Source organism: Ambystoma mexicanum, chromosome 2q, assembly GCF_040938575.1.
Source record: "Ambystoma mexicanum isolate Mex_15411 chromosome 2q, UKY_AmexF1_1, whole genome shotgun sequence".
Taxonomy (NCBI): Eukaryota; Metazoa; Chordata; class Amphibia; order Caudata; family Ambystomatidae; genus Ambystoma; species Ambystoma mexicanum.
The window spans coordinates 1,183,936,654-1,183,950,393 of record NC_090924.1 but is presented as its reverse complement, the minus strand read 5'-3'; the positions used below and the strand labels follow the sequence as shown (position 1 = coordinate 1,183,950,393).

Genomic DNA, 13,740 nt, shown 5'->3' with positions numbered 1-13,740 from the left:
AGATAGGCCACGTGGTCAGAAGCCACTGACAGATGAACTAAAAAAGCTCAACAGAGAGGCTTCTAAACGGACTCTGAGAAACAATGTCCTTTCCTAAATCTACTCGTGCGGAACAAGCTACTGGTCCTGTGGCGGACAAAGAAGCTGTTCATCAAGATCATTGTCCCTTAGGACCCATTGTTTTTTATTCACAATACTGGTCTGTTTAGTAATTGTATTTGCGCTTGGGTTATGGTACATAGAAGGGGTGCGTCCGCTTGAGACTTTGTTACCTACTGAAATTATCTCCACTGTGTCACCACCTTTCGTTCATCTGCACACTCTTCCTCCTCGAGACTCCCAACATTGACGGGTTATCATAATAACACTCTTCTATTGATCATGAATGTGACCCATGCAATTCTAAACAGAATGAATTGCTGGGTGTTTTCACGTTTGCCACAGCACGGGGAAAAGGGTTTGCCAGGTATATTCATCCTCCTCCTTTAACTACTGCATGCTACGCCTCACTAAGGGCACCATTCGTTGGAATGACATTATTCTGGGAACTTCGATGGGACTAATCTGAATGAATTTGAAAAATGAGTCCTGACACCTTTGGGGTGTTCCCTCTTTGCAAATAGGAGAAAATTCAATGTTGCTTCTATTAGGTCTTTGGATAGACTCTCTAGACCTTTTCAATCATTGATTTCTTTCAGGATGGCTCCCGTAGGCAACCGGGATGCCATGCCTCCTTCCTATACTATAAATCATAGCCGCAAATCTTTCCTTCTGTATACATAGTGATGATTCTCAGCCAATGGGTCCATTTGAGGGTTGTACTAACATTGCACACCTAACCAGTGAGGAAGGACCTTTGTATGTAGGAGATCCTGTTTACTTTGTTTGTGGTAATGAAGCTTATCCTTGGTTATCTAGAGATTGGCAGGGTACTTGTTATTTGGGTATCTTGTTACCAGGGGTATATGTGGCCAGCACTTCTGAAGTCTCTAGAGCCCGTCCAAGGCAGGATGAGAATGATGATACTCCTTCACAAGTCTTGGGTGATGTAGCAAAATCCTTTGTGCCATTTTGGGGACAAATAATGAATTCTGAGGATATTAGAAGACTAGCAAGGGTATTGGAGAAAACCATCAACAGAACCACTGATATTCTGTACAACATGACGCTAGAGCAAATGGCCATTAGATTAGTGGCCCTCCAAAATAGGATGGTGTTAGACGTCATCCTAGCTGAGCGTGGTGGGTATTTAAATTGGTGGGAATTGTGTGCTGTGTTTTCACGCCTGACTCCTCCCCTACCATATTGAAGGCAATACAAAATCTGTATACCTTGAGTACTGAAGTGCATGTCCCCGAGGGAAACTGGAATCTTAGTGATTGGTTCCGGTACTTGTTACGTTCATGGGTTGGAAGCTCTTTGCAGTCCTAATGATAGTTCTTGGTGTTCTACTGTTTTGTTGTTGTTGTGTACAATGTCTTCCTGCCATATGTTCAATGTTAGGAGGATGTTGTGCACAAACCATAGGTACATTAGGACCAAAAGTACATGTGCCCAAGAAAACTGCTAACACTTTTGTAATTAAGGATATTACTATCAAGGAATTTATGGCGATCGATATTTCTGAAGAATGTGATTCAGGATGTACGGACATTGAGTATTGCTCTTGGCTTATAATATACCGCCTTGTTATGTATATTGGTGTAAGCCCATTCGTGTTGCATGGAAAACTGCGTTCGAAATGCTTTGATTTCTGATCAACTTCGCCGCCATTTTAAGAATCATCCACCATTTTGATTTCAACTCCTGCTTTGTGTTCTAAAATGGTGGACTGTGTTTTCAACTTATGGCCGAGCCGAACGACCTTTGAGTTGTGTCAACATTTAGGCTGACCGAGAGCAGACTGTTCTATGCAATGAAACCTTGTGACTCGTATGAACTGCAATCCAAGTGTTGTCTGTGCTCACAAGCCTCATCCTCATATAAACAACTAGACAATGTAGACCAAACTCAGATTGTGTGTTTTTGCTGAACTGCATTGTAGCGATTCTTGAAACAAGGCTTACTGTGGATTAGAGAACCAGTGTCACCATTGTAACTTAATGGGCATGCACACTTGTTGAATCTGTTGTACAATATTGTACTGACAATATTGTAGCATTTGTCATTTGAACTGGGCACGGACCCTAGCATGAAAATTATTAGTTTAGAGAGGGGCTGGACAAAATTTGGAATATTGTATGAAAGTGTTTGTGTTAAGATGTTCAGCACTCTCACCCCTCACTGTGTCTGCTGGTACACACTGCGAGGTGTTGGGAGCCAGATAGCTATCTTTTTGCTTTTAATCTGTACAGAATAAAAGATAATTGCATCTTCTCGACCCATGATTGGCGTAATTAATTTTGTGGTACTAAGCCTCGATATTTCTTTGGTCTTTCAGTGCCACTATCAAGTGACACAATTCACACAAATTACCCCATTCAACACAGTAGAAAAGGTAGTAATCTGTACATATCCACAATGGCTGAATCAGGGAGTCGCCTGCTGGCATGTCAACTCAGAAAATAGGGATGCAGGGGGTGGATTAAAAGAGCATTTAAGGGAGGCTGACCACCTTTGCACCTGCAGATGAGGATGATATGCTTAGACACTGCACCCTCCCAGATGACAGTGAACAGATGACAGAACATAGTACTATCCATCATTGAGGGACGCCAACTGCCAACTGTGACATGCCCAAATGAGCCACTGACCACTTGTAACACATGCCTGACTGAAATAAGACTTGGCTGAGTTACATTTGAAAAATCTTTATTTTCTGTAATAACATTCGATCGGAATAAGAAAATAATGAGAACAGAAACACCCTACTCAAAAAGTCAATGAATACCTAAGTGCAAAACCAATGTTGCCAACAAAATAAAGTATATATAAAGGACATTGATATGATATGATATGATATGGCATTTGTAACGCACCTATACACAAGTGTTTCAAGGCGCGACGAGGCAAGGGGGGGAAACAAAGGGAGACAGACAACGATCCTACTAGGCCAGGTGTCATTCATATCACGCAAGTGCAAAGGTAGAGGGGAAAGGAAGAAGTGCAGGGGGAAAGGGAGAGGGGAAAGTGCATTACAGGGTCAATAGCATACAGGAAATAACAAGGGTCAACTAGTGGCAGTGCGAGTAAGTGCAGATAAGTGCTGGGAAGGGGGGGCTGTGGGATACAGACACAGTCCCGTAGTGCAGGGGGTGCCAGGGAGGCAGTGCAGGGGAGAGTGGCTGGGCCAAGGACCGAGAACGGCGAGTGGCCCAGTTGCAGATTCAGTGCAGTTTCAATAACTTTAGCAGGGGAGAGGGGGAGAGAAAGCGGAGGTGAAGAGGAAGGTTTTGAGGTGCTTACGGAACCGGAGATGGTTCTCCTCAAGTTTCAGGGAGGCAGGAAGGCTGTTCCAGAGGGAGGCCCCTGCAGCGGAGAGAGATCTGCCACCAACTCGCTGTTTGGAGAAGCGGCTGACCCTGAGGGAGTTGGAGGCGGATGAGCGAAGAGCTCGAGAAGGAAGATATTTAGGAAGAGAGAGTTGAAGGTATTTTGGCCCAAGGCCCCAGAAGGCCTTGTGGACAATGCAGAGGGTTTTGAACTTGATCATCGCAGTCACTGGGAGCCAGTGTAGTGATTTCAGTCCTGGAGAGATACGGTTCCTGGGCTTGAGGCCAAGGACAAGTCTCGCAGTCCTGTGCTGGATGAGTTGGAAAGGGCAGAGAGTAGAGGCAGGCAGATTTAGATAGAGGCTGTTACAGTAGTCCAGCTTCGAGAGAACCAGGACTCTAGAGACAGTGAGCTTCTGGGGGAAGGAGAGGAAAGGAAGGATACCTCTGAGGAGGTGTAGCTGGTAGTGTGACTTCTTAGAGACATCAGATATGTGAGGAGAGAAGGAGAGTGTGGAGTCGAAGATGACCCCGAGGTTTTTTGCCTTGCAGGTAGGAGAAGGAAGAGGGCCAAGAGAGGCCGGCCAGAGAGCTGCAGTGAAGGAGGGAGTGGGTGTGCCGATGAGTAGAATCTCAGTCTTACTGGCATTAAGGCAGAGGTCATTGGCGGCACACCAGTCCTGGATAGCAGAAAGACAGTCAGAGATGAGGGAAGGAGAAGAGGAGGCCGAGGGTAGCCTGAAAATGAGCTGGGTATCATCCGCATAGCACTGAAAGTAGGGGCAGAGATCAGCGATGCGGTGGGCGAGAAGTGCCAGATACTGGTTGAAGAGCCAGGGGGAGAGGTTAGAAACCTGGGGACACCACAGGTAGAGAAAAAGATGTCAGAAAGGAAAGACCACAGTTGGACCTGGGAGGGTCGATTGGAGAGGAAAGAGGTCAGCCACGCCAGAGCCTGACTAGTGATACCCAGGTTATCACGGAGACGGTTGAGCAGGATGGTATGGTTGACAGTATAAAAGGCAGAAGAGAGATCAAGCAAAATGAGAACACAAGGAATGTTAGAATCAAGGTTCGAGAGCAGGTCCTCACGGATGTTCAGGAGAGCAGTTTCCGTGCTTCTGGCAGCTCTGAAGCCAGACTGATGGTCATGAAGAATGCCAACAGATTCAGCATGGAGATTAAGCTGGGAGATGGCCAGTTTCTCCAGGAGCTTGCCCAGGAAGGGAGTGATAGAGATTGGGCGGTAGTTAGCTGGGCAGGAGGGGTCGGAAGAGGGCTTCTTAAGAAGGGGGTGCACAAGGGAGTGCTTGAGAGGGGATGGGAAGACTCCAGAGGCGATAGAGTGATTGCAGAAGTCAGCAAGGGCAGGGGCCAAGGAGTCAATGTGATCCTTGATAGTTTTTGAGGAACAGGGGTGGACCTGTTTTGACGAGACTTTCATAGATCGGACTTGTCTCGAAACGTTGTCAGTAGAAAAAAGGGGAAAGGCAGAGAAGGGGAAAGGAGGGGTGGCTGCAGAAGGGCCAGAGGGAGAGCAGGGAATAGAGGGCGGGAGGTGATAGGAGGAGAGTGAGGACAGGATGTCCTGAGTTTTTGAAATGAAGTGAGAGGCCAGTGCTGTGCAGAGGACCTGGGAGGGGACAGGAGAGGTAGAGACTGCAGCAGGGTTGGCCAGCTCCTTGCAGATTTTAAAGAGTTCCGCCGAATTGTTAGATGCCGCAGAGATGCGGGCTTGGATGAGGGCTCTCTCCTTGGAGAGAACGGAGAGCCGGTATTGCCTTTGGAGCAGGCGACAGGCCAGTTTGTCAGAGGATGCACATGAGGCATGCCATTTCCTCTCTGCCACCCTGCACTTGCGTTTAAGGGTGACGAGATCCGAGTCATACCAGGAGTTACATTTGGCTTTGGGCTTCAGGCGTATTCTCATGACAGGGGCAAGGATATCAAGAGTATCAGATATAGCAGAGTGGAGAGGGCTGTGTCAGGGTGGGAGTCAGCCGAAGGGAGAGGAGGGGGAGAGAAGATGGCAGCAAAAGCCTCAACTGACACGCGCTTCATAGGTCGGATGACCAAGAAGGAAGGTGGCAGTGATGAGGGTGGCTTTGCCTGTGGGGTAGGGAGGGTGAGGTGGGAGGATAGGAGAAAGTGATCACTCCAAGAGAGAGGAGTGGAGAGAGGGACAGAGAGGGGAAGGTCAGAGGAGATCAGAGCATCAAGAGTGTGCCCTGCAGAATGGGTCGGCCCAGACGGGAGGATAGAGTGTGAGAGAGAGTCGCAGAGGTTGCGAAAGAGTCCAGAGGGGGGACAGGAGGCATCCAGGTGGATGTTGAAGTCTCCAAGAAGGAGGAGTTGAGAGGTTGAGGATAAGAGTGAGGAGGAGAGGTCCGCCCACTCAGAGAGGAAGGAGGAGATTTGACCAGGTGGCCGATAGATAATAGCCACGGTAAGGGAATGGCTAGGAGAGTGAGAGAGTCGGCAGACAAGACATTCGAAAGAGGAGTAGATTTGTGTGGGAGTGACAGTGGCAGGAATCCACTCAGGGAAGATAAGGGCCACACCCCCCCAGCACGGTTGGGCCTGGTCACAGAGAGGATCTTGTAGCCGTCAGGTAAGAGTGTGTCAAAGATGGTGACAGAGCTGGCCGTGAACCATGTCTCAGTGAGACCGAGCACGTCAAGGTCCAGTTCCTCTAGAAGGCGGCAGATATCAGAGGAATGTTTGACAGCAAAGCGAGAGTTAAGTGTGGCAATGTGGAGAAGGTTGCCATCTTTGAAGGACTTCCGGGGAGGGGTGCAGATCAGAGGTACGCCCTGCGGAGGTGAGGAGGGAAAGAGAGAGGGGGCAGGGAGGGAGGGTGGAGGCAAGGTAGCCGAGGATAGAGGAGGGGGGACAGCAGGAGAGGAAAGGAAGTTGATGAGGTGCGGGAAGCGTCTATCAAAGAGGTGAAGGTTGGCCTGAGGGCCTTGGACCAAGACGGTTCCATTAGCATAGACATTAATGATGGCCTTAGAGGAGTGGAAGGAGGCCAAGAGGACATACCATCGGGTGCCACCTTTAATGGAAGAAGAGTAGAACGGAGAGAGCACAGAGACCATATGATGGGTCAATAGGTCAGGTGAAGGCACGAAAAAGAGGATGTCAGTGAGAGTTTCCTTGGAGGAGGCACTGGTGTAGGTGTCAGCGATAGGGAGGCCTGGGTTGGACACCAGGATGTCCTTTTTAAACTTTTTACTACCAGATTTAGTGAGGAGAGCAGGATAGTCAATAGAGAAGCAGTTTGAAAAGATAGGTGAGATAGAGAGCACCATGAAATAGAAGGGAGTGGGGGGGGACAGGACAAGCACAAGCAGACAGGAAGAAAGCGGCAAGCCCTAGTTTACCACAACTTCCGAATACAAGTGAACACAGTGGAGAGGCCACCTAAGTTTGAAAATCCTGCGAGGGGAGAAAAACCATAGTATACCACAAGTTCCACAAGTGAACACAGTGGAGAGGCCAACTAAGTTTGAAAATCCTGCGAGGGGCGAAAAACCATAGTTTACGATGATTATCAAACACAAAGAGGTGTAGGCACCCGGTGAAGAAGTGAACAGGTATGGGTGTGTGGGGTGGGCCGTGAGAGCAGGAGGAGCTCACAAGAAGGAGCGGCAGAAGGTGGCGGGCGTTCCCAGCGGACACCAGTAGACACAATGGGAGCCGCACCCGTAAGGAGCCGCCCTTTGCCTAAGGGGCCCTTAGCCTAGAGGGCTGCCGGTCAGGGGGCTGCCCAGGGGGAACAGTTATAAGCAGAAGGAGAGGAAGGGGAGGGGGTGTGGGCGGGCAGGGAGTAGGGCAGAGGGATGAGGACCAGGAAGTGGCTGGAGGGGGGAGGGGGAGTGGGCACACAATGCGCTCAGAGCGCGGCAGCAGACTATTTTTTTTTTTTTTTTTTAAAAACAGAAATCACTCACATGAGGCCCGGAGGGCCTGGAAGGGTTTGGCTGCCCTGAAATCAGCGGCGGCTGCTCTCACCCGCTCTGCTGGGCAAAGAAGCGAGCGGGGGGAGCAGCCGTCGTGTAGTCCAGGAGGGACTACGGAGACAGCCAATCAGAGGGGGGGTGGGTGTTCAGGGAGGCGGGCAGAGGGACGAGAACCAGGAAGTGGCTGGAGGGGGGAGGGGGAGCAGGCACACAACACGCTCAGAGCACGGCAGCAGACTAGTTTTTTTTTTTTTTAAACAGAAATCACTCACATGAGGTCCGGAGGGCCTGGAAGGGCTTGGCTGCCCTGAAATCAGCAGCGGCTGCTCGCACCCGCTCTGCTGGGCAAGCATATAACTTGCTTGCAGCAGAGGGTTTGCTCTGTCCTGGATGTTCCTTCCCCAGCGTCAGATGTCCTTGGAGTTGTGACTACCTGGGTTGGCAGATTATGTTGACTGAGGGTAGCCCCACTTGGTGTGGATCTGGCACCAGACGAAGACACCATGCCAGCTACATATCCCTCTAAGGGAGCAGCAATGCAGTAATCAGCAGCCATGCTGTTTGAATGATACACATGGACAGGCAGATCTGCCTCTTTACAGTGCTGCTGCAGGCTAGTTTGCAGTTCCCCAAAACAGTTTCTCAACTGGTTCAGCTAAATATTGAAAAATCCACCTTGATATTTGACATGTAGATGTTAGTGTTTGGCACTCCACCATGACAAGTGGCATGGTCTTTTTGCTTGGTCAATTTCCCTTTTGAGCACAGTTTAAAACCATCCCAGCAATGCATTGTCTCTTTGTGTTTTGGGGAGGCAACACCACGGCCATGTATAGTGGTCGTTAGTTCCTTGCAGAGTGTATTCCGAACAGCAATACATGGAACTGAAATATTTTGTTCTAGTGCTCTGCCAAGTATCCTATCATGGCCCCAACTCTCAGTAATACAATTCTTATCCCTTCGCCTCGATCCTTGCCACCTTCATCTTTGGATCCCATCTAGCTATCCTGGATGGAGGAAGGCTAGCTCAGGTGCAACTCGTTTGTCTTGGAAGCAAGACAACGCAGTGCAACTCAGGTTTGAACCCTGATCCTGCGCTTAGAAACCACTCATTGGTATTAAGCATGTTATATAAGAACAATTATAATGGAGTTGGATGGATTTATGCAACATTCCAAATCAATGTGCTTTTGCTAAGTGAGGTTTTGAGGCTACTTCCTGCTTTGCATGTTTATTTGTTTTTTTTCAAGGGAAAATGCATACATTGCTCATGCATCTGGCATGCTCCACCCGTTCTTTATATACTTTGTACATGATATGTACACATGTGTCAGAGTTGCACAAAGCATGTGCATCCTGTAAAATGTACCAATAAACACCTTTATATTTACATTTAATATTCATTTAACCTTCGGTATTCATGAACTGATGAGGCACCATACATATCAAGGGATGACAAAAACAAGAAGAGAAATAAATAACCTTCTAGTAGGTCCAGTACATAAAATACCTTGGATGACAGAAAGTAATGACCTTCACTGCATTGCAAATCTCCCAAGGAAAACTAAAATATGACCAGACTGGAAAAACATAGTGAGTACAATTTTGCTGTCAACGTGTGAGGTCACTTTCCAGATTGTGGGGGCTTAAAGTGAGATGATTTGTGTTTGGAACAATTTTTTCTTGTTTCTGGATACATATATGAGCTAATCTCTTAGTTTTGTGTATTTTGGTTTCTATATTCTAAAGGTGGTGCGGTGGTTATTGACAATGATGTCTGCTTGCAGGGGACTCAACACAACTCCCACAGGGAAGGGTGATCTCGTCAACCGTCCTTTGGCTGGTGAACAGATGGGCTGTTAAATACTGTGGTGGGTAAGAAGAAGGAAAATGACTCATGTCTTCTATTTTGGAATATTCTTTAATAACTAGGGTACTCATCAGTCGCCAGTGAGTCCAAAAGAAATATCTGTACTCTATTCCAAACAATAACATGTCGCTGCCAGTATCAAAACAATTTAGGCACAAGAGAATAACTCCCATCTCCTGTGGTCTGCTTTTCAGCAAGTTCACTTTAGTAGCGTATTTGAAGGTAGTACTTGGTAACTTTGATCAAGTCGTATAGTTTAGATAAAGGGATTTTCAATTTGTCAACTCTTTCCTTTGCACTTTGGTCCCCCCTTTTGATATATTTCTTCTCTACTTTCTTGTTTCTTAAACTTAAACATTTTTCTCTAATCAATTTCCACTCTTTACCGAGCTGGGCCAAGTAGAACTGTTCCCATAACGATTCTCACTTCGCTCCAACACTTTAGTTTTAATGGAAGAAGTATGACTGTTCCAGCAAAGATTCTCACTCTTCTCCACCACATTCATATTACTGGGACGAGTATCAGTGTTCCGGTAATAATTTGTAACTTTATTTGTTATTACTTATTTTTTGGAATGAGTCTGATTGTTTTCATAAAGATTCCTACTTTTCTCAGGTAGCTTTAACATTTGGTACCCCCTGGTATGAGTATGATTCTTCCCTTCATTATTCTAGGTATCCCACCCGGATCTCCTGCTTTCCCCATTATCTTTAGCTCTCAGGGTTAGCATCACCGGGTCTGCATTGAGGATGGCATTCTCTCCCCCGTTTGTCAGGCTGGCTTCTGATCTCTAGGCTCCTTCTCTCCTCTGTTGTGCACGCTTCGTGCTGCAGTCGGGTAAGTGGCCTCAGCGTTATTATTAGAATTGTCAGTCCACCATTGTGGACTTGGTTATTCATCTGAGGCTTCTGTCCTTCAATCTCGCTCGCTTCGGGTTTCCCCCAAGCAGGGTTCACATGTGTCACAACAAACCTCTGCGATGTCTATGGGTACCTCCGTCCCCAAGCACCAGTGAAGGAGAGAATAGTATACTCCCTCACCAGTTATTGAGGCCACAGGTGTAGAGGGTCAGGAACATGGGTACCAGGTGCTGCAAGGGAAAAGCAGGTGAGTGTGAGTATAAGGCAGTAACTTGGGAATGACCAATAATCAAGAAAATGGAGTGGGACCTACCTAGCATGGGAGAAGAACCAGGATGGGGAGACAGCCGGGGGCGCTGGGAGTCAGAACCCCCTCACTTGGGGCTTGACGTGGTGTTGAGCCGAAGTCCAAAATAACCTTGAGCCAAAGGGGAGTTCCAGAAACAGTTCCAAAATGTCCAAAGCCAAAGGCTCCAAGATCCGAGGAAGGCAAAACTCGAAAGTTCCAAAAGCCAAGTCCGAAATCCTTAAGAAGCAGGTCCAATGATGCAAGCCAGAAAGTCCAAAATCCACAAGGCAAAGTCCAGGCAACCAAATCCAAGGAGCAGGCAAGACAGTCCAAAATCACCAGAAGCCAGGGTTCAAAAGCCGGAGGGTCAAGATCCAGGATAAACACAACGCCACTCGCAATGCTGAAAACAGCTGAGAAGCGCGGAAGTTCGGCTTCAGTGTTCTTTTGAGCTGGTGCTTGGGTCACGTGATCGCTTCCGCACTGGGTCACGTGAGTGGCGTCGCGTATCACGTGACCCTTGCAACCGGGAAGCGGCAACAGGATTGGCTGGGCGGGCCGCTCCTTCAGCAACACTTGGGCGTTGCCCACGTGACCAGGAAGCCGGGGTGGTGAGAATCGATCCACCCCAGTGCCATCGCGGCCACAGTTTCCATGACGCCGTGCGCTGCCTCCCCCATACGGGGAGCCCGGCGCCACGGCCTCTGAAAGGGCAGACCACCGCCGCAGGTAGGGTGTCGCTGGGAGGCGGGCGGTGTTATGTGTTGGGAGGTGGGCGGTGTTGTGCGGCTCGTGACAACATGCCAGCTTTCCTCCAGGCTTGAAAACTGCATGTCACTGTCTCCTTCAGCTATTCTAGCACAGCTGACTTGAAACTCATGGACTTCTCTGCTACTCAGGTTTCCTCCCCTCTGATTTATAAAGCAGCCACTGAATTTCCCCGGTCAAAGTCAGTCTTCTCTGTTACATGAGTGCTCTTTACTATTACCTCTATTTCCCGTATGGTCTTCTTTGCCTCAGTATTAGCAAATATTACTTTTCATTTTTAATTAAGGTTTCTGCATGACAATAACAGACATTAGCTTGCTCTTCATATTTTCATTGGATAGATGTTGCTATTGAATTGTAGTAAGTGATTTACAGATTTCCTCTTGGGAATGGGTGCCCTTGTCCCCAAGAGGTTCGTGCATCCCGGTGAGGTCCTGCTTGCCTCTACCCCTATGAAGGGCATCACGTAGCTGGCGTGCCTCACTAGCCTCAGAGGAAAAGGCTTCCCCCTGGTGAGAAGTGACTGCATCCAGCAATTTCTCAGAACACACAGCATTGTTGAAGGCAATGAAAGTATTAAACAAGCATATGAGTAGGGCATCTCTGTTTATGAGATCAAGAAGACTTTGAACTGTACTTGTAAAGTAGACCAAGGAGTAAGGTTTTGGAAACTGTAAATAACCCACAGGATGTGTTTCTGTCAATGGGGGTGGGGGGCCATTATGTTGTCTAGCCAAGTGCAAGGTCAGGAAATGGGATTTAATGCAGTTGAAACTGAGTGTTAAACAACTGATATGCAAGGTAGAATTAAGTAAAGGTAGGATTTCGTTCACTGGTTGTTCTTGCTTGACAACTGTGCCAGATCGCTTTTAGGATGATTGGGATATTTGGGAAAGGTGATATGTTCTGTTGCCAGAATGTACACATTACATTTGTAAGTTACACCTATGTGAATGAGCCCTGGGTTTTGCCATATGTGATGGGGGGAAAATAGGGATCTGTAGGTGTTTTATTTGGACAGATTTGTGTGAAAAGCCTTTTAAAAGTCATGAAGGATATAAAAAGTATTTCAAGAGTCTGGACCTCATTACCTGTTAGGCAGTCATTCTGAAGCATTTCCATGGATTGATCCCCAAACTCAGTTACCATCACTAGCAGACAGTCTGCCATATTCACCACATGATTACGAATGGTGTTACAGCTTTTCATTCCCCTTTTTGGAATCCATAGATCACCATTGAGAATTTATGATATTTACCGGCTGTAGTCATTTTTGTGCTATGAATTCAAATATTTTCTGCAGGTAAACTTTAGGATTTATGCTGGGGGTTAATCCTAAACTTTACCTCACAAACCAGAATTCAGTGTGTGATACTGGAAATGCATCGGAGGGACAGGGCCTCCACATCCTTGACCTTTACTGCTTTTTATCGTGTGTTCTGTCGTGTTTTCCACGCAGGAGTCCATGTGAGTCCATGTGCAGCTCTCTCTCTTTTGGTTTGGTGAACGGACCCGTGGGATACCCTTATGGCACCCATGGGTGGGGGTACAACCCTGTGCTCCTAGTGTAGGTTTTTGGGCACCTGTGGTTGGCCCGCAGAGCAGGGTATGGGCTGGTGGCAGCTCCATGCTGAATTTGACAGGTGCGCGGAATATTCTCCATTTTGGGATACCCCGGCCCTGCCATTGGGATAAGTTGATTCCTGATGGAAAACAAAATGGCCCCTACGGCCTCTTGCTTTCTATTACCTATTACCTTGTTTTCCCAAAGTCCTGGGAAGCCCTGACTCTGTCCCTCCCCCCTGACTGGCTGTTGGGTGGAAGTGCCATATATGGTGTTGTTGTGAAGGCCCGGCCAGACTAGCTGGAGGCTTCCCAGTGACTGTATGTTGTGAGTACCTCCTGTGGGCGGGACCTGAGTGAATGGAGTGTGTGACCAATATGCACTTCTTGTTGTGGTTGTCTGGTTTCTGGTATGAGAGACAAAGACTGAGACAGCCCTGTCCGAAACCGGTATGAATGCAGTTGGGAGTGTTGAATGGCTCGGTACTTGTCCCAATACACATAACTTGTTGTGAGTGTCTGGAGAGAAGTGAATGGCCTGAATACCTTGTGTGCCTGATTGGCTGCCTGCCTGCATGAATGCCCTTAGTCGTGATTGGATGCTTGAGTGTGACCCAGCGGAATGAATGGGAGATCAACAGTATATCTGGGAACCTCTCACTGCTAGGAATCGTGTTCAGAAGCTGAAGTCCGCTACAACGAGTAACTGGAGTAACTGAAGCTTGACCTTGAAGCCCTGCTGGACGAGAAGAATTGCTGTTGCTCTCCTTCACAATTTGAAAGCTGCTGTGCCTCCAAGGACTGACCCAGAGAGGACCTGGTAAGGCGCCCTCTTCCCTAGCTACGAGGGACCATCATGCACAGCTGATCAAAGAGAAGCACTCAGACTGTTGTCCGCCACTGTCGACGACCGCCGTCGCCGACCGGAGCCGCCATGCTCCCGTTTGCCTAAGAACTTCATATGATCATCGGACGCTCTCGTCTGCATCGTCGCCC

General features: G+C 47.9%; 1 protein-coding gene across 1 annotated transcript in view; it reads right to left on the bottom strand.

Annotated features, from left to right (window-relative positions):
- The window catches only part of MALRD1 (MAM and LDL receptor class A domain containing 1), a 3,359,462-nt gene that overhangs the window by 3,134,175 nt on the left and 211,547 nt on the right, over positions 1-13,740 (bottom strand). Inside the window, exon 3 of the mRNA XM_069646615.1 lies at positions 10,503-11,117. Within this exon, the coding sequence (XP_069502716.1) occupies positions 10,503-11,117 (615 nt within the window). The remainder of the gene's footprint in view (positions 1-10,502; positions 11,118-13,740) is intronic.